This window comes from Argopecten irradians, chromosome 14 (genome assembly GCF_041381155.1).
Source record: "Argopecten irradians isolate NY chromosome 14, Ai_NY, whole genome shotgun sequence".
Classification (NCBI taxonomy): Eukaryota; Metazoa; Mollusca; class Bivalvia; order Pectinida; family Pectinidae; genus Argopecten; species Argopecten irradians.
The window spans coordinates 5,839,021-5,861,278 of record NC_091147.1 but is presented as its reverse complement, the minus strand read 5'-3'; the positions used below and the strand labels follow the sequence as shown (position 1 = coordinate 5,861,278).

The 22,258-nt window shown below is 39.0% G+C and overlaps 3 protein-coding genes across 3 annotated transcripts in view; 2 read left to right on the top strand and 1 right to left on the bottom strand.

Moving 5' to 3' along the window:
- The window catches only part of LOC138308145 (interferon-induced protein 44-like), a 32,835-nt gene extending 21,844 nt beyond the window's left edge, over positions 1-10,991 (bottom strand). The window contains exons 1-3 of the mRNA XM_069249087.1: positions 10,979-10,991; positions 10,054-10,181; positions 4,115-4,265 (exon numbers count right to left, since the gene is read on the bottom strand). Coding sequence (XP_069105188.1) covers positions 4,115-4,265; positions 10,054-10,181; positions 10,979-10,991 — 292 coding nt within the window. The remainder of the gene's footprint in view (positions 1-4,114; positions 4,266-10,053; positions 10,182-10,978) is intronic.
- A 4,377-nt stretch (positions 10,992-15,368) lies between these two features.
- On the top strand, positions 15,369-19,261 carry LOC138306973 (uncharacterized). The gene is made up of 2 exons (XM_069247576.1): positions 15,369-15,545; positions 15,715-19,261. The coding sequence occupies exon 2, from the start codon at positions 15,828-15,830 to the stop codon at positions 19,047-19,049; it is 3,222 nt and encodes a 1,073-aa protein (XP_069103677.1). The 5' UTR covers positions 15,369-15,545; positions 15,715-15,827; the 3' UTR covers positions 19,050-19,261.
- Positions 19,262-19,263: 2 nt separating this feature from the next.
- LOC138308144 (uncharacterized) lies at positions 19,264-22,023 on the top strand. The gene has a single exon (XM_069249086.1). The coding sequence runs from the start codon at positions 19,264-19,266 to the stop codon at positions 22,021-22,023; it is 2,760 nt and encodes a 919-aa protein (XP_069105187.1).
- The last annotated feature ends 235 nt before the right edge of the window (positions 22,024-22,258 follow it).

The following is a 22,258-nucleotide window of genomic DNA, read 5'->3' as shown; positions in this document are numbered from 1 at the left end:
CTTTGAATTTTAACTTCCTCATAAGGCCTAATTTCCTATTAGCTTTGTCAATTATGCTTTCAATATGACTAGCCCATCCTTCATTTCCTGATAATTCGACCCCAAGGTGTCTATGAGAAGAAACTTGCTGAAAAGGGATATTGTTCATTTCAACGATCCATTTATATTTACCTACTTTCCAAATCGCGCACGTAACTGACTCTTGACGTACACTATTTTCTATCAGAATTCGTTTGTGTTCGCTTCACCCACGTTTTTGACCCACATTAATTTCATTTGTGCAGTGCATTGTGGGAGGTCACTAAAGTTCAACACTACTATACTATCGTTACAAAATTCGACCGGGCCGGTTCGAAATACAGAAAAATGGAATTTCCATTATAGTTATTTCATTTGACATATTTGCACAATACGTGATATATATTACTTAGTAAGGTATCTGACACGTGTTAAATATGTATTTTACTCAAATTTACATGGTTTATTTAGGTTCATGTCCCTTTAAACCTTCGTGGCAATATTATATTGATATAAGGCCAATAATGCACCTTATTCGACATTGTGGCACCATTCTGTGCTTGGTAGCACCTTCACTGTAGCACCTTCAGTAAAGGTAGCACCTTCACGGTCTGGTAGCACCTTCACTCTGCACCTTCTAAGGACATGCCTTGCACCTTCAATATGACTGTGTCTTACTACTATATGTAGATTTCAAGGGGTAAGCCGATGAAATGAGGCAGTAGGGGTAATTTCCACATTGTCCATTTGTTGCTATTGTTTGTGAATGAATGTTGTAAATTTATATTTCTCTTATTTGTCTGTTCTGAGTCGTTTAACTACGGTGGCTGATTTATGCCATTTCGTCTTTTCCTCTTTTCGCCCCGAAAAGACGAAAAGACGAAAAGTCAAACACGAAAAGACGAAAGTGAAGCACGCTAATTAGCGCCTTTAATTTTCGTCTTTTCGCCTTCAAAAATCTCGTCTCTTAACAAACCTTAAATTTCGTCTATTCGTCTTTTCGGGGGTCTTTTCCCCCCGAAAAGACGAAGATTAGCAAACCTTAATTTTCGTCTTTTCGCCCCGAAAAGACGAAAATTAACAAACCTTAAATTTTGTCTTTTCGTCTTTTCGCCTTTTCGCTCCGAAAAATTACAGATATACTTTGTCATCTTTCATATACGACGGATATCATAATGTAATTTCTACTGTACAATTATGATGAAGACTATGTCATGTATGTAGTCAAAATGTCTTTTCAAATAATACACAGTACATTGTACCTACTGATTGACTGTTATAATTAACTGTATTTGAGCAATTTCTTGGTACAAGTCCTTCCTATAAACTCAAAGTCTTCACGAGTTGTCTTTCATAAATTATTTTAACAAGTTGATCCGTGTTTCAAACGCTTTCAAATATTACCCGCCGACAACTTTTTTTTTCAAGTTGTGTAGGGGAGGCAACTCCATTAAGTACTATGTTTAGCATCTTAAGTTCATTATGGTCCTAACATATACACGGCAATGTTTTGATAAGCGTAATTGCTAAATAGGGCGATTAGAAAACAAAAAATAAGATATTAATGAATTTTAAAAAAATGTATCAATCACGCTAAAAGATTTGCGGAATGATGAATCTGTAAGTGGCACGTGGCATATGCCACGTGTGAGAAATCTACGTAACTGCTGTAAACATACATATTAACTTCTGTTTTAAAACTTCTAATCTTAGTTATTGATGAAGATACTTGTAATACTATCAATTTAATAAATCGATTTTTATCATAAACTACTTTGATGCTTCCATATTGAACAATTAAGTCGATATTAAGATAAAAAGATTTCAAAATGACTTCCACACCGGACCGGAAGACGAAAAGACGAAAATTAAGGTTTGCTATTTTTCGTCTTTTCGGGGGGGGGGGGGGGGGGGGGGGGGGGGGGGGGACGAAAAGACGAAATTTAAGGTTTGTTAATTTTCGTCTTTTCGGGACGAACAGACGAAAAGAGGAAAAGACGAGATTTTTGAAGGCGAAAAGACGAGAATTAAAGTCGCTAATTAGCGTGTATCACTTTCGTCTTTTCGTGTTTGAGTTTTCTTCTTTTCGTCTTTTCGCGGCGAAATGACGAAATTTAAATTTGTTAAATTTCGTCTTTTCGGGGCGAAAAGACGAAATTTAAGGTTTCTTAATTCTCGTCTTTTCGCCCGAAAAGACGAAAAGACGAAATGGCACAAATCAGCCACCGTATTTAACAGCTGGGGCCAAGAGATCCACAAAAAGTTTGTTTGTCTCGACCAAGAGGCTGAGCGAGTAACAAGACAATGGGGCTTTGAAAAAAAAAAGAATCAAGAAATAAAACATGCTTTACTGCTATACTGTCAGAGCATTTGTCAACAATTGATGACTGATATCTGCCAGTTCATGGAATGGAAAAAAAATGTAGTACAATTGGTATCTAATATCAGATATGGCAGAAATCAGTCACCAGTATATTATTCCGTTATTACAAGATAATCACTGATGTCGTCGTATAAACAATTCAGCACAGACTTGAGTTAATATGATTTTAGAGAAAAAAAAACTAATTTTATATATGATATCAAGGCACCCTTACATGACCCATGTGAGTGACAAGCGATGTTATTTAGTTTAAATACAACCCGGATGTTGATACTAAATATAGATGAAATTATTTATAACTATGCATCTAACATTGATCTCACAAACTCATGGAGACAAGTTCTCTTCAATACTAGTATTTATCATGCCCTGAAATAAGATTGGATAGTCGACGTGCGCTTATAATAGTAAAGAACTAACAACTAATCATACAGCTCTTGGTAAAAAGTAAATCAGTGTTGATCAGAGATTGCCCGTGTTATGAAAATGATCTAATATAACTAGTCAAATGTTTAATCTGTATGCAAACTCATGATCATTTAATCTTCCGACGTGCACTTACAGTATTAACATATAATCTTACACCTACAAAATTTGGTAAAAATAAATCAGAGTTGGCAACTCGGCACGTGACCGACGGTATTCCATTAAACTTAATCACAATATCTTCAAAATAATGTTACAAACTATGTACGATCGTGTTTCGAAAATGATTATCTTTCATTTAATTGCATCACTCATTGCCAGCACTTATATCTTATATCACCAGTAATCTGTTTTGTTAAATTCTGGTAATTTTCAAAACTACAGTTCTAGCATGCTTAAATGGGAGGTCCCTCTTAGAATTTGAAAACTGTTTTTTTTGTGTTTTAGTTATTTGCGTTACTATATCGTGTTAGTTGGTTATGTTCACACAAAGGGAATTATACAAACTACACTGTAAACACACAGTAAAAACAGTGTACACTTTCTTGGTTTTGATACTTTATACGACAATGTTGATGTTTAAGGACTAACAAGACTTTTACATCTAGACGACTATTATGTTATTTATACATTGCATTACAAATTAATTAACTGCAAAGTTATGCCAGTCTAAATATATGAGTGGATTAATATCAACTTGTACTGACAATGAATGCAATCTGCGGAAGCTATATAGCACATTTATGAACCGAATAATCTTCAAGAAAGTTCTCGAAATTTAAGATAAATATATTTTGTCCATGGTATGATTCGACTTCATGTGCATGTTCTCTTTTTAAAGGTTTAATTCTACATTTTTGTACATTTGGAACCCATATTTCCCATTTATTTGCGCGAAAATGTGTCTTCGGTATTTGAACATTGGTTCCAACCAAGTGTTCCTATTTTAACTGTCTATACGAATGTAACACTATCTCGTTATATCCATTATTGTAACAGCGTTTGTTCTTTCGTAGCTGAAATATTATATCTACAGACTTCTATACAGATAATGGTGTCGCCATTAGAAAAGTAATGTTGGTCGTGCACGTATATTCGTTCTAATCATTTCGATGCTATACATAATGTAGAATACGCATTTAATATTTAAATAATGCAAGCCGCTCCTTACCTGGTTTCATGACTTAACTACCCGTACAGTCACAATGACTATACATTCCCTGCCTTACCTAATATCATAATTGTACTATTTGCCCAGTTACCATGACCATATAGGCCCTTCCTTACCTAATGTCATGCTCTGACTACTCGCCCAATTACCATGTCCATCGGTCACCTTGCATTCGTAGGTACCCTCGTCTTCTTCAGTTACTTCCGGAATCGTCAATTCATGTGGTGAGATAGAATATCTGCTATCTGTTATGTTGAAAGCACTGCCCTGTTGGATATACATTAGTTACATCATATTCATGTCACATGGTCAGTGATATAATAAAAAATATCAAAGTTTCCACCTCACGAGATAAAATATTACTGGTATTCATCAAGAAAACAAGGACTTATCTATTTATTACATTTGTTTTATCGCTTCCATTTACAGAAGACCATCACTACTAGTTTCACTAAAGGTTATTCTGCCAATGTATTTATAGATTATTAGCCCTCGCGATTATGGCGTCGTATTTTTGTAAGCATAAAGTCATATTTCTACAAAAAATTAAAACGTCATTTTTGTGCTCGAACTAAAGAAGTAACAATCAAAATTATATTTTTACTGTGAATGCTGCATTCCGAATCTATCACACCTCCAACATTACATACAGAAAAATTGTCACATTTCCCACATTAAACATTGTCGATCTGACCTCTTTTCACACTTTTCACGTCACACATTGTTGGTCCGAACTCTGTCATTGTCGATTTTCATTGAATCCAAATTTGACATATACCTCCAACGTTATAAACTGTTGAACCTGACCTCTGTCACACATCCCACTTTACATACTGAATCCGACAGCTATTACACCTCCCATATTACATACTGAACCCGACCTCTGTCACACCTCCCATTTTACACATTGTTGCATCCGACATCTTTCACACCTCCCACATTACATACTGAATCCGACATCTATCACACCTCCCACATTACACAATGTTAAATCCGACTTCTGTTATACCTCCAACATTACATACTGAATCCGACCATTGTCACACCTTCAATATTACACATTGTTGAATCCGACCTCTATCATACCTGCCACATTACATATTGAATCCGACCTCTATCACACCTGCCACATAACATACTGAATCCGACCTCTGTCACATCTTCAATATTACACAATGTTAAATCCGACCTTTATCACACCACCCACATTGCATACTATTGAATCCACCCCATGTCATACTTCCCATATAACATACTGAGTCCGACCTTTATCACAACTCCCATATTGAACACTGTTGAATTCGATTTCTGTCGCACCTCCCAAATTACACACATAATCCGACCTCTGTCACACCTCCCACATTATACACTGAATCCGACCTCTGTCACACCTCCCACATTACACACATAATCCGATATCTGCCACACCTCCCACATTATACACTGAATCCGACCTCTGTCACAACTCCCACATTACACACATAATCCGACCTCTGTCACACCTCCCACATTATATACTGAATCCGACCTCTGTCACACCTCCCACATTGTACTCTGAATCCGACCTCTGTCACACCTCCCACATTATATACTGAATCCGACCTCTGTCACACCTCCCACATTATATACTGAATCCGACCTCTGTCACACATCCCTCGTTACACACTATTGAATCCGACCTCTATCACACATTCTACGTTACACACTGAATCCGACCTCTATCACACCTCCCGCATTACATACTGAATACGACCTCTATCACACCTCCCGCATTACATACTGAATACGACCTCTGTCACACCTTCCACATTATATACTGAATCCGACCTCTGTCACACCTTCAACATTACACACTGAATACGACCTCTGTCAAACCTTCAACATTACACACTGAATCCAACCTCTGTCACACCTTCCACATTACACACTGAATACGACCTCTGTCAAACCTTCAACATTACACACTGAATCCAACCTCTGTCACACCTTCCACATTACACACTGAATCCGACCTCTGTCAAACCTTCCACGTTACTCACGGAAGCCGACCTCTGTCACACCTCCCACGTCACACACTATTGAATCCGACCTCAATCACACCTCCCACGTTACATTCTGAATCCGACCTCTGTCACGCCTTCCACATTACACACTGAATCCGGCCTCTGTCACACCTTCCACATTAAACACTGAATCCGACCTCTGTCACACCTTCCGCATTACACATTGAATCCGACCTCTATCATACCTCCCGCATTACATATTGAATCCGACCTCTGTCACACCTTCCGCATTACACACTATTGAATCCGACCTCTGTCAAACCTCCCGCATTACATACTGAATCCGACCTCTTTCACACCTTCAACATTACACACTGAATCCAACCTCTGTCAAACCTTCCACGTTACTCACGGAAACCGACCTCTGTCACACCTTCCGCATTACACACTGAATCCGACCTCTGTCAAACCTCCTACATTACACACTGAATCCGACCTCTGTCACACCTCCAACATTTCACTCAGAATCCGACCTCTGTCACACCTCCCACGTCACACACTATTGAATCCGACCTCAATCACACCTCCCACGTTACATTCTGAATCCGACCTCTGTCACGCCTTCCACATTACACACTGAATCCGACCTCTGTCACACCTTCCACATTACACACTGAATCCGACCTCTGTCACACCTTCCGCATTACACACTGAATCCGACCTCTATCATACCTCCCGCATTACACACTGAATCCGACCTCTGTCACACCTCCAACATTTCACTCAGAATCCGACCTCTAACACACCTCCCACGTCACACACTATTGAATCCGACCTCAATCACACCTCCCACGTTACATTCTTAATCCGACCTCTGTCACGCCTTCCACATTACACACTGAATCCGACCTCTGTCACACCTGTCACATTACACACTGAATCCGACCTCTGTCACACCTTCCGCATTACACACTGAATCCGACCTCTATCATACCTCCCGCATTACAAATTGAATCACACCCTCCACATTACTCACTGAATCCGACCTCTGTCACACCTTCAGCATTACATATTGAATCCGACCTCTGTCACACCTTCCACATTACTCACTGAATCCGACCTCTGTCACACCTTCCACATTACACAGTATTGAATCCGACCTCTGTCACACCTGTCATATTACACACTGAATCCGACCTCTGTCACACCTTCCACATTACACACTGAATCCGACCTCTGTCAGACCTCCTATATTACACACTGAATCCGACCTCTGTCACACCTTCCACATTACACACTATTGAATCCGACCTCTGTCACACCTTCCACATTACACACTGAATCCGACCTTCGTCACGCCTTCCACATTACATATTGAATCCAACCTCTGTCACACCTCCCACAATACACACTATTGAATCCGACCTCTGTCACACCTTCCACATTACACACTGAATCCGACCTCTGTCATACCTTCCACATTACACACTGAATCCGACCTCTGTCACACCTTCCGCATTACACACTGAATCCGACCTCTATCATACCTCCCGCATTACACACTGAATCCGACCTCTGTCACACCTTCACCATTTCACTCAGAATCCGACCTCTAACATACCTCCCACGTCACACACTATTGAATCCGACCTCAATCACACCTCCCACGTTACATTCTTAATCCGACCTCTGTCACGCCTTCCACATTACACACTGAATCCGACCTCTGTTACACCTGTCACATTACACACTGAATCCGACCTCTGTCACACCTTCCGCATTACACACTGGATCCGACCTATATCATACCTCCCGCATTACAAATTGAATCACACCCTCCACATTACTAACTGAATCCGACCTCTGTCACACCTTCAGCATTACATATTGAATCCGACCTCTGTCACACCTTCCACATTACTCACTGAATCCAACCTCTGTCACACCTTCCGCATTACACACTGAATCCGACCTCTGTCACACCTTCCACATTACACACTATTGAATCCGACCTCTGTCACACCTGTCACATTACACACTGAATCCGACCTCTGTCACACCTTCCACATTACACACTGAATCCGACCTCTGTCAGACCTCCTATATTACACACTGAATCCGACCTCTGTCACACCTTCCACATTACACACTATTGAATCCGACCTCTGTCACACCTTCCACATTACACACTGAATCCGACCTTTGTCACGCCTTCCACATTACATATTGAATCCAACCTCTGTCACACCTCCCACAATACACACTATTGAATCCGACCTCTGTCACACCTTCCACATTACACACTGAATCCGACCTCTGTCACACCTTCCACATTACTCACTGAATCCGACCTCTGTCAAACCTCCTTTATTACACACTGAATCCGACCTCTGTCACACCTTCCACATTACATATTGAATCCAACCTCTGCCACATATTCCACATTACATACTATGGAATCCGACCTCTGTCACACCTTCCACATTACACACTGAATTCGACCTCTGTCACACCTTCCACATTACACACTATTGAATCCGACCTCTATCACACCTTCCACATTACACACTGAATCCAACCTCTGTCACACCTTCCACATTACACACTATTGAATCTGTGTGAAACCTCCTACATTAGATACTGAATCCGACCTCTATAACATGTTTTTTTTAACTCATCCCGTTTTGAATTCCATGAAACATTTCAACAATTCAATTATCAGACTGTCATATAGTTGAATAGAACTTAATTTAATTGGTTACACTCGTAAATCTTCTCCCACTTTACACATGCAAATCGTTATATATGTAGTTATATTGAGCTACATAAGACCTACACACAATCGTCATAACATGTAGACAAACTAATTAATATCTGGACCACATGACTGGCCGATAACGAAGTAAAGATAACATAGTATAACATTTGATAATCTCCCTACGTCATACAATGGTTGTTATAGGGTTCTCAACATCGAAAAAGTTACAGTACCAGTTGGATTCCATTCACCTTACATCACCTGATGTCATTAAGTTCTAGCAATAAAATATAAGGAAGAAGGAAGGGGCGTGGCTAAAGGGTCATCTTGTGATCGGTCAACATTGTCTTGATAACTACCAGTCAGCTAGTCAACATTGAACATGGCGTTTTGATACTATACAAAAGTGGCAAATTACGATATTAACGGACAGTTTGGACGCTCATGTAAGGTTTAATAACGTATTACATACTTATTAGTACTACAGACAGGAAGCCAAACTTTTTTATAACCACTTACCCACCTTAAAACAAAGCACAACATACTTTGATAAAACGATTTACATATAAAAACCATAAATGCATGGTTGTACTATATTGGATAGGGTTTTCATACCTTTACACCACTATTTATGTCATACTGTTCTAATTAGACCATTTCCAAAAGACGTGGGTAGGGACAAATTATATGTTGTATTTTGGTTACCTCGATCATAATTAAATACAATTGGCCTGGTATGTATGGACTGCACGCTGACCAAAGCTTTTATTAAGACCAATATTGCTGACCGTTTATCGTTATGAGAGGTGAAAAATAAGATTTATGTGACCTTTGCACCAAGAAATATTTTTGTCATCAAACTATCCCATACTGCACTGCCTTTTTTAAACTCTTTTGACGCATCAATTTTCTTTCTGTAACGTATTAAAAGGCATAAGGTTTGACTAATCAAACTGTATAAAATATTCAAATGGACAGACAAACATATAAAGTATGATGCATTATAAAACATTAGTTCCAGTACAAAATTTCTGCACATTAAAAGTTCTTTTTTGCCTTTTGCAGGTTTAGAAGAAAACATGCTTGCAGAAGTCACTTAACAATTACAAACAACATTGTAGAAATGTGAAATTTAATTGTAGACCGCAACTTGGCTTCATGATTTGACCGTATGTACACATTATGTATGGGTTTATCTGGGGATTCGAACTCCCGAAACAGATTTTGAGGGCTTGTGCTAGTATGTCGGGATATATTACAAACACAACATGACAACCACATGATAACACCTTACCTCTTTTCGAAATGTCCAAACACAACTGCTGGCATTACATACATCACATTTCAAAGACACAGATGAATACTCGTGGACTCGGTAATGTAGACGTGTTGCCGTGATTGTTGGAGGAGGTGGACTACTAGCTGAAATACGGATTCGTTCAATATGATATACCTTTTTAACCGTGTAGTCGACAAACCACAATATCCTACAAAGTACAATTGTCATGTCAGGAAAGTTCATATCGCTACATAAATAATAATAGATATAAAGTAAACAAAAAAAGTATTATTGCCAAAAATACGTTATGTAATACAATGAAACGCGACTATGGATATTTGTTTATTAAACCACAGTAGTTGGTACCGGTTATCTAATTCAGGTGTTTGTATCAAAATAAATCACAAAGCAAAACCCAACTATCTAGGCAAAGACATTGTTTCTGTACATAAACTTATGATAAAAAGGTGAATCAAATTTCCATATACAGTACGCTTAAATCTGGATTTTTTTTCAATTTAACCTTTTAATAAAATTTGAGCACACTTGCCTATACCTGAACGCAGTTTTTTTCGAATAATTATTCTTAAACAACTGAAATAATATTAATTATACAAACAATTATTATTATTATATTATAATAATATATAAAATATTCAATTGTAACTAATTATCCAAAAATGTCAATAATACCAATTTATTTTTCAGACTTGCTGTCCAGGTGGACTAAATAATATTTGGGTTTGTAAAAAAAATATGCTGACTGGTTAATACATGTAGATCATTTAAACGCATTTTCCTTTTTTTAGAAAACTATTTTACTGTGTGGAACTTAGATACATTTATATGATGCTGCATATTTGTACGTTTTTCCATATTCTTCTTCTGCATATGGAATATGAGATAGATTTAGCAGATCCGGAAAATGAAATGTACTTACACGAACCTCCCATCTCTACCAAATGTAGAATGCAGCCGCCATCACTGTTCAAACGAAAATTAAAACAAAGTTTAAAACTTTGCCACAGGTCTAACATTGTATCATTGGGTCATACATTCAGGTTTAGGTTGTAACTAAAAACAGACTATACACGTGTGCTGAAATTTTAAATTGGATCAATTTGCCGTAACAAAATAACCATAAGCGTCTCAATGTCGTCATTCCGTTTATTTTAGGTACTCCTTTCTACGTATACTGAATGTTTTGGAAGATTGGTGTACATTTGTGTTTCCTGCGTGATATTCATGAGTTCTTGTACTATGGTTTTTCTTTCTTTTAATTTTATTCGGTATAATAAAATAATTTAGTATGTCTCTATGTGTCTGGAAACATCTAGAATTGTCTCCCTGGAATGACTTATTTTCTCTCGTGCTTCGCCCTGGAGAAAATAACTCTTTCCAGGGAGAGAATTATAGATGTATCCCTCCAATAAGGGCTGTGATTGTATATTATATCATACAGATGTTATACAAAAATGTATTATATCTTCGAAAAATGACCTAAAGCTTTTTCATTGACTGACCTTATATATTTCTATATCACTCATGTAAAACACGGTATAAGGACTCTGTCCCATCGATGACCTTTTTGAATCGTTTAACTGGTAGTCTAACATTTAAGATCAGTCTTCCATCAACCCACTGTATGGTAACGGGACCCGGTTGTTTGGTATCTACTTCCGGAAAAATCTTATCAAAAAATGACAGGAGTACGTGCTAAATTATTTCGAAAACTCGATATTATGTCATTTGTACATTAGAACAGCGAATTATTAAAATGTTAACATGTCAAACAATTGTATGTGAAAATAAAAAAGTCTCCTTTTTTTGTATTCAAACATGCAACTTGGATCGTATTTCCGTTAAAAATGCGTGAAAATATGAAAATAATTAACTCAGGATATCGGATGCATTTCATTTAGGTAGGTTGTTGAATGAAAATTAGGATAGAATAAAAACTATCTACCGCTTCAAATTTATCGTAAATACATGCACGTCCTTTGTGCCATAATCGATGATGTTTAGTAAGCATGTTATGACTATAGTGTACGTGTTTGGTGCGCGTAAAATTCCGGTTTGGTATTCATTATAGTATACCGTTTGGTATAACAACCAGGTTAAACTTTTTGAATCGCAAAAAAAATAGGGAGCTTCAAAGCGTAACGTGTCATAATTTATCCCTCGCGCCCCACAGTTGTTATGAAATCCCAAATACATATATATATATTTACACTTGCAAGGCTTGTTCACTATACGCAAATACTAGCCGAGTTTGTTTACCATAATTGCATGGTTACATTGAACTTTGAATTTGCGTATGAAAATGTTCTATGCAACGTATAGGGGCTCCATAGAACAAGCATGGTTAACATATCAAGCTCGAAGTCAGGTTTATCAAAGTGTAACTTTAAATATATGTGAGTATTGTAAACCTGAAAAGCAAATAACAGCAGGTGACAAAAAGAAACAGTAAATAGGTATTTTTGATGGTAACAAAATATACCAAACATGAAATGTCGATCCACAATAACAAAAGGCACAAATTGGGCATTAGTCTGAAGCGAAGGGAAACGTATTAAAACGATCGTTTGTTCATTGAAACATGTATATCACTGAAATCATCATCAGGGTGGAAATCACATGTTTGAATTCATGATCAAATCGAGTATTATTTTGTTTTCTCTATTTGTTTATAATTTAGAATATTTTAGCATTATCAGCAGATAAATATACATCTGATATTACTATTTCCGGTAGATCGTTCATGAATATTACGGGATCCTTGAGGCATTGCTGATGAGACGTTTTTCCAATCGGAATGCTCTTTAAATAGATGTTGCGATCCGACACGGAGAGCTGAAGTTGGTTGCTAGTTCCTAGTTTATTAAACGGAACTAGGAACCAGATCCGAGTTCCGTTTAACTTAAACGGAACAAGGAACCAGACCCGAGTTCCGTTTAACTTAAACGGAACTAGGAACCAGACCCGAGTTCCGTTAACACAAATACTGGTCAACGAGCCAAGTTCCGTTTAATAGGATTACTACCTCTAATTGCATGTTCAATTACATATTTTATTCTGGAATGGAACTTAAAGCTTACATGAGTAACACAGCAAAGAATTAATGTCTACAACACAGATTTCCTTAAACGGATCTGACACCTAGACTCCAGTTTCGTTCAACTTAAACAGAACTGGGAACAATGCCCGAGTTCCGTTTAAGTTAATACGGAACTAGGAACTAGAACCGGGTTATGTTTAAGCTCAAACAGAGCTAGGAACCGTTTTCGAGTTCTATTTAACTTGATTGGAACTAGGAATCAGACCCGAGGTCCGTTTAGAGCCGACACTTGCATCTATGTGGTTTTTTTTTTTTTTTTTTAATATTTCTAAACGGAACTCGGGTCTGGTTCCTAATTCCGTTTAAATTAAACGGAACTCGGGTCTGGTTACTAGTTCCGTTTATTAAACGGAACTAGGAACTAGGACTTCGCAACCAACTTCAGCCTTCCATGTGACACAACAGTCAGTAAATGACGGAGAATTGGATATAAGCTGTTTCATAAAAATAAGACTTGAATAAGCATCGTCCGTTTCGCCCTGTAAATAAGATCACAGGAAAGATAATCATGTTGATAAATTGGAATGAAAAAGAGCGACATTAATATTCTAATATAGTAAAATGCTTATCCGTAAATAAGATACAAAGATAACGTGTCCCCTCCCCTAGGGGTAAATGAAATAACATGATAACAAAAAATAATAACTTGAAAAGTAAATACTATGCATGAGTATGGAAGCATAGAAAGTGTCTTAGACTTGACTTGTATTTAAAAAGCTTAATAATTAATTGTTGCATACTTTTTATAGGGTGTGGTGCGTTTCTTAGGTTTTCCGCGATATCTATTCTAATATGACGAAGCTACTAAACACCAGGATTACAAACTAACATGTATTAATGTAATTGCTTTATTATGGTAATTATGTATTTGCTCTCGCTGTGAAATACATGTACAGTTGTATGTCAATTAGACTGCTCGAAATGATAATTCTGTCCCTAAGGTATTTTTTGTTTTTATTTGCGATTTACTTTTGAACCAGGTTGTTATACCAAACCGTATACTAATGAATACCAAACCGAAATTTTGTGCGTACCTAACACGTACACTATATAGTCATAAAATGCTCACTAAACATCATCGATTATGGCACAAAGGACGTATTTACGATAAATTTGAAGTGGTAGTGGTAGTTTTTATTCTATCCTATTTTTTTCATTCAACAACTTAACTAAATGACATGCACCCGATATCCTGAGTTATTTCATATTTTCACGCATTTTTTCTCAGTTATTTACGGAAATACGATCCAAGTTGCATGTTTTAATACAGAAAGGAGACTTTATTTTCATTTTCAATTGTTTGACATGTTTAAATTTTAAGCTTTCGCTGTTTTGATTTTTGTTAGGTTTCGATAAACAAATGATATATTATCGGGTTTTTTGAAACGATTTAGCACGTACCACAAGCAGGTCCGGGTCCCGTTACCATACAGTGTCATCCTTTTAATTTTAAAATCATGCTAATAAATATATATAATGATAACGATGGAATCGACGTTTCATTATTTTCAATGGCTAATACATGGTCAAGTGGCGTTCAATATATAGCATATTGACTCGTTGTTTCCATTTATAGAAACACCGAGTTAATATTCATTCGATCACTTCATTGCCCAAACACTGCACTTTTTAGGGTGGCGTTCTTTGACCAATGTTTTTCTTGTAATTAATATACACATTAGATATGTTTTTGAATTTGTTACAGGAAGACATATGTCATATATAAAAATAAAGGACCTTTGTTTCGGATCTCACATATAAATTCTTGTATCACCCTAGTAGAATTTAAAATTATGACCGATAACATTGGCTGAAAGGTGATTTGAATAGATAGCCTAATCTCAATAGCCAATGAAAACCTTCAGCAGTACAAGCAACGAAAAATAGCTAATCAATAAGGGATGCACTAACCACATATTCACTAATGGGTCTGAGTGTTTGTATAGGTGAGGTATGACGATATATCTTCTTAACGGGGATTTACTGTTTGTATACAGAATAATACACTGTATAGACCAGTGTCCCGCAGTTAGATGTTGGTCGTACGTGTGTGGTATGGTCAGTAGGCGTGTCGGACACTTGCGTCCCATATTCAGACGTTGTTGGTCGTGCGTGAGAGATACTGTTTGGTGTCTGTGTTTCATATGCCCATGTGAGTGTGCCATAGTCGGTATGGGTTGTATTTGTGGGTGCATACAACGTCTGTGTTGCCTCAAATATTAGTGTGCAACTTTAAAATAGGATAGTTGCTTAGAGTTACTTCCCTTGCTTGTATTTTATAATTATTCTTCAGAGTGATCTCCCTTGTGTTCACTCTTTTGTAAAACGTTGATACAACGATCCGAAACATGGACGACCACGGTTAAAGTGCATAGCCCCATATGATGTAAGTTTAGATAATATTAGGTTGATTCTAAAGATATATTGGTATTATATGATGCATATGTATGTACATGTAATGTTTAATCGATCTAATAGCTAATAATTGTGTAATTCTAAAGATATGTCAATATCATGATATCGTTGCTGATACAGATTTTGTTTCTGTATTTCAGCCTTACTTGATTCGTTCAGCATTAAATTACATCTTAACAAGACCAGGTCTCGTGTCGTAATTTTCGTCGCTGTACAGTAAAGGATCATTTCATCAGCTATGAGCATATAAACCATGTCCAAGCCATCGAGCGTAGTAGCTCACCCCGACCATGAAGGGTCACCACATGTTTCTGCTCGGGATCCAAACGACAGTAATTATAAGGGGTCAGCAAGGAGTACCAGTAGTAAACAATCCTATAGGTCTAGTAGGTCATCAGATCTAATACAGATACGAGCTAAGGCTGTAGCAGCAAGAGCTGGACTAGAGTTTGAACGACGTGAAAATGAATTAAAGAAAGAAAGGGCTAGACTCAATGAAGATAATGCAATATTACGTGCTGAAAATGAACGTAAAAGGTCTGAAATCGATGCAGATCTTGATTTATTAGAAAAGGAAAAGAATGTTATTAAAGCAGAAGCTGAATTTCAAGCCTACGACTCAGACTTTCCTACAGACATTGAATCAACTAATTATAAGTCTAAGAGGACTAAAGAATATGTCTTAGATCAGAACACGAGAAGTCGTTCACCGGATCATGCCAGATCAGACCATCATGAACCTGAACTAGTTCACACTACTGAACAAGATAATTATTTGACTCCAGAACCACTTCAAAATACTGAGCTAGCAAGGCCTAGTCAACCCGAACCTCACACATACAAATCGAGGCAGGGAGAACTTGTTCAGTCATTTTCCCATGAACAGATTTGTGAACCAGTTCATCTATCACATCATGAATCTGATAGACTTATGTCTAACAAACCAGACAACTATTCTACTGAAATCCCTCAAAGTAGAAATTATGGTAAAGTTCAACCTGTGCTACACGAACCAGCCTATAGTTACCATACACCTGAACATGAACAAACTCTGTTGTCGACACAGGGCTACATCATGCCTAAGGGACAAGTCAACTCTACACATCCTGAACAGAATAGTGCTACTCATGAATCTTATAATCAACACAGATATCCTACATTCTCTGAACCAAATCGTGAACCTTCCATACAACTTCATGAAACAGCTCGCCCATTTCATGAACCAGCTAGCCGTTCATTGGATATCACAGGTAGCTTTGAACATCAACAGCCAGCACACGTATCACCAGACATTCAAAATCATGCCGGCTTTGAACCATTGCGCCCCACCTTTCATGAACCTGAACGCCATACGTCCACAGGGTTCACAGAATTCACTCAGTTTCTAATGAAAAAGGAACTAATTCTACAGAGATTGAGCAGTTTTGATGACAAACCTGAACATTATTCTGTGTGGAAAACCAGCTTTGTTAGAATAAAATCTGAACTAAACCTATGCCCTTCTGAAGAGTTTGATCTGCTGATTAAGTACCTTGGGCCTGAGTCTGTGAAACATGCAAAAAGTCTTCGGGCATCTAATCCAACGAACCCTACTAGAGGCATACTTAGACTGTGGCAGCGATTGGACGAAAGATACGGAAGCCCAGAGATTATTGAAAGAGCTTTACAAGAAAAACTAGCAAACTTTCAGAGAGTGGGAAAAGATATGAAGAAACTTTATGAACTGTCTGATATATTATCAGAGATAGAATCGGTTATGGAGGATCCAAAGTATGAAACCTTGTTGAGTTACTTCAATTCTTCAATGGGGGTACTCCCAATTGTAAACAAACTACCGACCAGTCTTCAGAACAAATGGACTAGCAGAGCGTCAAAGTACAAAAAGCGTCATACAGTCTCCTTTCCCCCATTTACAGAGTTCTGTGACTTCATTAGAGAACAGAGCACCATGATGAACGACCCAGGTCTAGTGTGTACCCCAGCATCTGTTAGTAGGTTAGATACTACAAATAATACTTCCTACAACAAACAGAACAGTCATAAGCCTGCAGGAACAAAACAGATTTCGTCTGTCACAGTCAGAAAAACACAGATAGACAATTGCAACACATCTGCAAACACATCATCAACTCCTCTGTGTCCAATCCACGAAACTAAGCATTCCTTGAATGATTGTAGAGGATTCAGGAAGAAAACCATCACCCAACGAAAACAGTTTCTGAGGGAAAACAACCTGTGCTTCAGGTGCTGTGAGACTTCTGCTCATATTTACAAGAACTGTACTGCAAAGTTGCAGTGTAGTGTTTGTGGTAGCGATAAACATCCAGGTGCATTACATAATAAGGAGGAACTACGAGAAAAAACGGAAACCGAGGACAATACGGTCAGCGTCTCTACAAGGTGTACAAAGTTATGTGGACAAGGTTTTACAGGGCGATCTTGCGCAAAGACAGTGTTAGTTAATATTCACTTAGCTGGAAAGCCGGACGAAAAACATCAAGTTTATGTAATCATGGATGACCAGAGTAATCGGACATTAGGACACCCTGATTTGTTCAAAATATTAGACATTTCGGACAGAGACATGTTTCCTTACAAACTTATCTCGTGTGCAGGTGGTCTTGATATGCAGGGACGGAAAGCTACAGATGTTATCATTTCGTCGCTTGATGGTAGTTTTAGTCTTGATCTTCCTACGATTACTGAATGTGCATATATCCCTAGTTCGAGGGAAGAAATACCTACCCCTGAAGTTAAGAACTACTTTGATCATCTAGCTGATGTAGAGATTCCACCCTTAAATGACGATGCCTCCATTCTCCTTCTCGTTGGTAGAGACGTACCAGAGGCTCACCATATCATAGAACAGCGCACCGGTCCCAAGGGTACTCCATTTGCTCAAAAACTTGGCTTAGGCTGGACTATAATTGGAGAGGTATGCCTTGATGGTCAACACTTGCCACCATCTACACCTAGCTCACTGAAAGTCCTCAAGACTACCGTGATGCATAACGGTCGCCCCACTACCCTCCAAGAATGTGACAACAGTCTCACGGTCAAGGACCAACCAAGCTACGAAACCGGTTTGTTTGAGAGAACAGCACATGATGACAAAATTGGTCTGTCTATAGAGGATAAGGAGTTTCTGTGTATTATGGACCAGGAGTTCCAGAAGGATAAGAGCGATCATTGGACCGCACCTTTGCCATTTCGGAAATCACGACCAAGGTTACCGAACAACAAACCACAAGCCCTAAAGCGTGCCCGTATCTTGGACACGTCACTTAAGAAGGACCCAGTTAAGAGACAACACTTCTTCCAGTTTATGGATAAACTTCTTGAGAATGGTCATGCAGAGGAAGCCCCTCCCATACAAACGAGTGATGAGTGCTGGTACCTCCCAGTGTTCGGGGTCTATCATCCACAGAAAAAGAGACCAAATACGTGCAGTATTCGACTCTTCAGCGAAGTTTAACGGTGTTTCACTCAATGACGTTCTTCTCTCTGGGCCAGATCTGAACAACACCCTTATCGGCGTCCTACTAAGGTTCCGTAAAGGCACCATTGCAGTGACGGCAGACATACAACAAATGTTTTACCAATTCTACGTGCATGAGAAACACAGAGACTTTTTGAGATTTCTTTGGTATAGGAACAACAATATAGATGGAGATCTAATTGAGTACAGAATGAGAAGTCAGAAGTTTGGGAATAGTCCCTCCCCTGCTGTAGCAACATACGGTCTACGTAAGACAGCTGAGTGTGCATCGTCACTTTATGGGAAGGATATTGAGGACTTCGTCAACAACAACTTTTATGTCGACGACGGACTTGTCTCTCTTCAGTCGGCAGAGGAAATCATCAGTCTTGTGCAAAGAACTCAAAAGGCACTCTCACACGTCGGAAAGTTGCGCCTCCATAAGATTGCGTCTAACAGCACAGCAGTGTTAAAGGCCTTCGAAAACAGCGATCTTTCCAGCAGTATCAAGGATCTAGACCTCGATGTCGATACCCCTCCTGTCCATAGAAGTCTTGGTCTCTGTTGGAATATAGCAGCAGACTATTTCACATTCCACTCTACTGCAGAACCCAAACCGTATTCACGGCGGGGAGTATTAGCCACCATTAACAGTCTATATGACCCTCTAGGCTTTGCTGCACCTGTCAGTTTGAAAGGAAAACTGCTTCTTCGGGACCATGTAGCCTGTACGCTGGACTGGGATGATCCCCTACCTGAAGATCGTCGTGAAGAATGGGAAACCTGGAGAAACTCTCTTTCTTGTCTCAATCAAGTACAAGTTCCACGGCAGTACGTCAAGATGTCATCATCTACAATTACTGGTCAAATCCACATATTCAGCGACGCTTCTCAGGAAGCTATAGCTGCTGTAGCATACATGAAAGTGTGTGATGGAAATATCTCCAATGTTGGTTTTGTCATTGGCAAGGCAAAAGTTGCACCCAAGCATGGTCATACCGTGCCGAGATTAGAGCTTTGTGCAGCCGTTTTAGGAGTTCAACTAGGTCAAACAATAGAGGATGAGCTTGGCATTCCTGCAAAGGACATGAACTTTTATACGGACAGCAAGGTCGTACTCGGATACCTGCATAATCGCGTTCGTCGATTCTACATTTATGTTTCAAACCGCGTCGACAAAATCCTTGCGTTCTCACAGCCTGACCAATGGACGTACATACCAACAAATTTCAACCCAGCTGACCAAGGCACCAGGTGTCTCAAAGCAGAACTCTTACAAGAAAGCATGTGGCTAATGGGACCATCAGTATTGAAGGATCAAGTCCAACCAGTCAGCACAGATTTTGAATTAGTCAACCCTGACGAGGATGCAGAAGTACGTCCACAAGTCAAGGTCGTCTCTCAGGTTACAGTTGCCAAAACACAAGTTTGTCAGTCTAGTCTCGGGATAGAAACATTTGAGAGATTCTCTAGTCTTCAGAGTCTAGTAAGGGCTATCGCGTGGATCATCCATATAGCTGATAGTTTTCAGACTCCTACCAGGAACTGTCGTGGCTGGCACCGTTGTTCCTCATTCCTCAGCGTTGACAATGGGAAACGTGCTACCCATCTCATAATCAAGGAGGTACAAAGCAAGTTCTATGGCACAGAGATAGAGCGTTTGAAAGCAGGAAAACCTATACCAAAGGACAGCAATATTCTTTCTCTGTCTCCTATCTTGGATGGCGATGGATTACTACGTGTCGGTGGTCGATTACGCAAGGCTCAACTACCTTCGTCACAGAAGAATCCCTTACTGATACCTGGCAAAGCCTACCTTGCAAAGCTAATCATTACAGACTGTCATGAAAAAGTCAGCCACCAGGGCCGCCATTTCACTGAAGGTATGGTAAGACAGATGGGTTATTGGATTTCAGGAGGAAAACGCTTGATTTACCAATTAATCAGCCGTTGCGTTAAATGCCAGAGACTCCGTGGAAGGATGTGTCAACAACAAATGAGTGATCTACCAGATGCTCGTCTTACACCTGCTCCACCCTTTACCTATGTAGGGGTTGACGTTTTCGGGCCATGGAACATTGTAGCTAGAAGAACACGAGGAGGAGTATCAAATTCCAAGCGCTGGGCTGTCATGTTTACATGTTTGACATGCCGTGCAGTCCACATAGAACTTGTTGAAGATATGAGTTCATCTTCCTTCATAAACAGCCTCAGAAGATTTCAGTCTATACGCGGGAAAGTAACGGAATTCAGATCCGACAGGGGAACTAACTTTGTCGGTGCTTCCGATGACCTCCATATTAATGCCATAAATGTCGGGGACATACCCTTGCGGAAACATCTGTATGCTTCAGGAACAGTCTGGAAATTCAATCCGCCATGTTCATCACACATGGGCGGCAGCTGGGAAAGGATGATTGGAGTGATCAGACGAGTATTGGATTCTCTGCTCCTGGAAGAGGGAAGGAAAAACCTCACACACGAGGTATTGTCTACATTTATGTGCGAAGTGATGGCAATCGTGAACTCTAGGCCAATCACACCAGTTTCATCAGACCCAGAGTCACCATTTATATTGACACCAAACATACTCTTAACTCAGAAGACAGACGCCTCTGTGGAACCATTTGCTAACCTGGATGTGAGAGAAGTATATAAGTCACACTGGAAGCACGTCCAAGTTCTTTCAGAACAGTTTTGGAAACGATGGCAGAAGGAGTTTCTGCCAACTCTTCAACAAAGACGTAAATGGCACAAGGAGCGCCCCAACCTTAAGGAAGGTGATGTCGTCTTGATGGAAGACAAAAACTTACCACGTAATCATTGGCCCCTAGGAGTTGTCTCGCGCGTCTTTCCAGGAGATGACGGCTTGGTCAGGAAAGTGGAAGTTCGTATCAGTCGCGACGATAAGATTTCAAACTTTATTCGTCCAGTGGTTGATCTAGTCAAGCTTATTGACGTGCAACAGTGACTTGCGAGTGTAAATGTTAAAACGCGAACATTCGCGGTATGAGACAACCGCCTTGATGACATTTCGAATTCATTTATGTGTTTGAACCATATTCGAATTTAAAGTTTAGTTAAATGTTAGTTTACATGAGGACTTTCAAGTAATTGTCATCATATACATATGTAAGATGTGGATTATTGTTTGTGATATTTTGAATATCAGACGGGGAGTGTTTTAGCCTCAAATATTAGTGTGC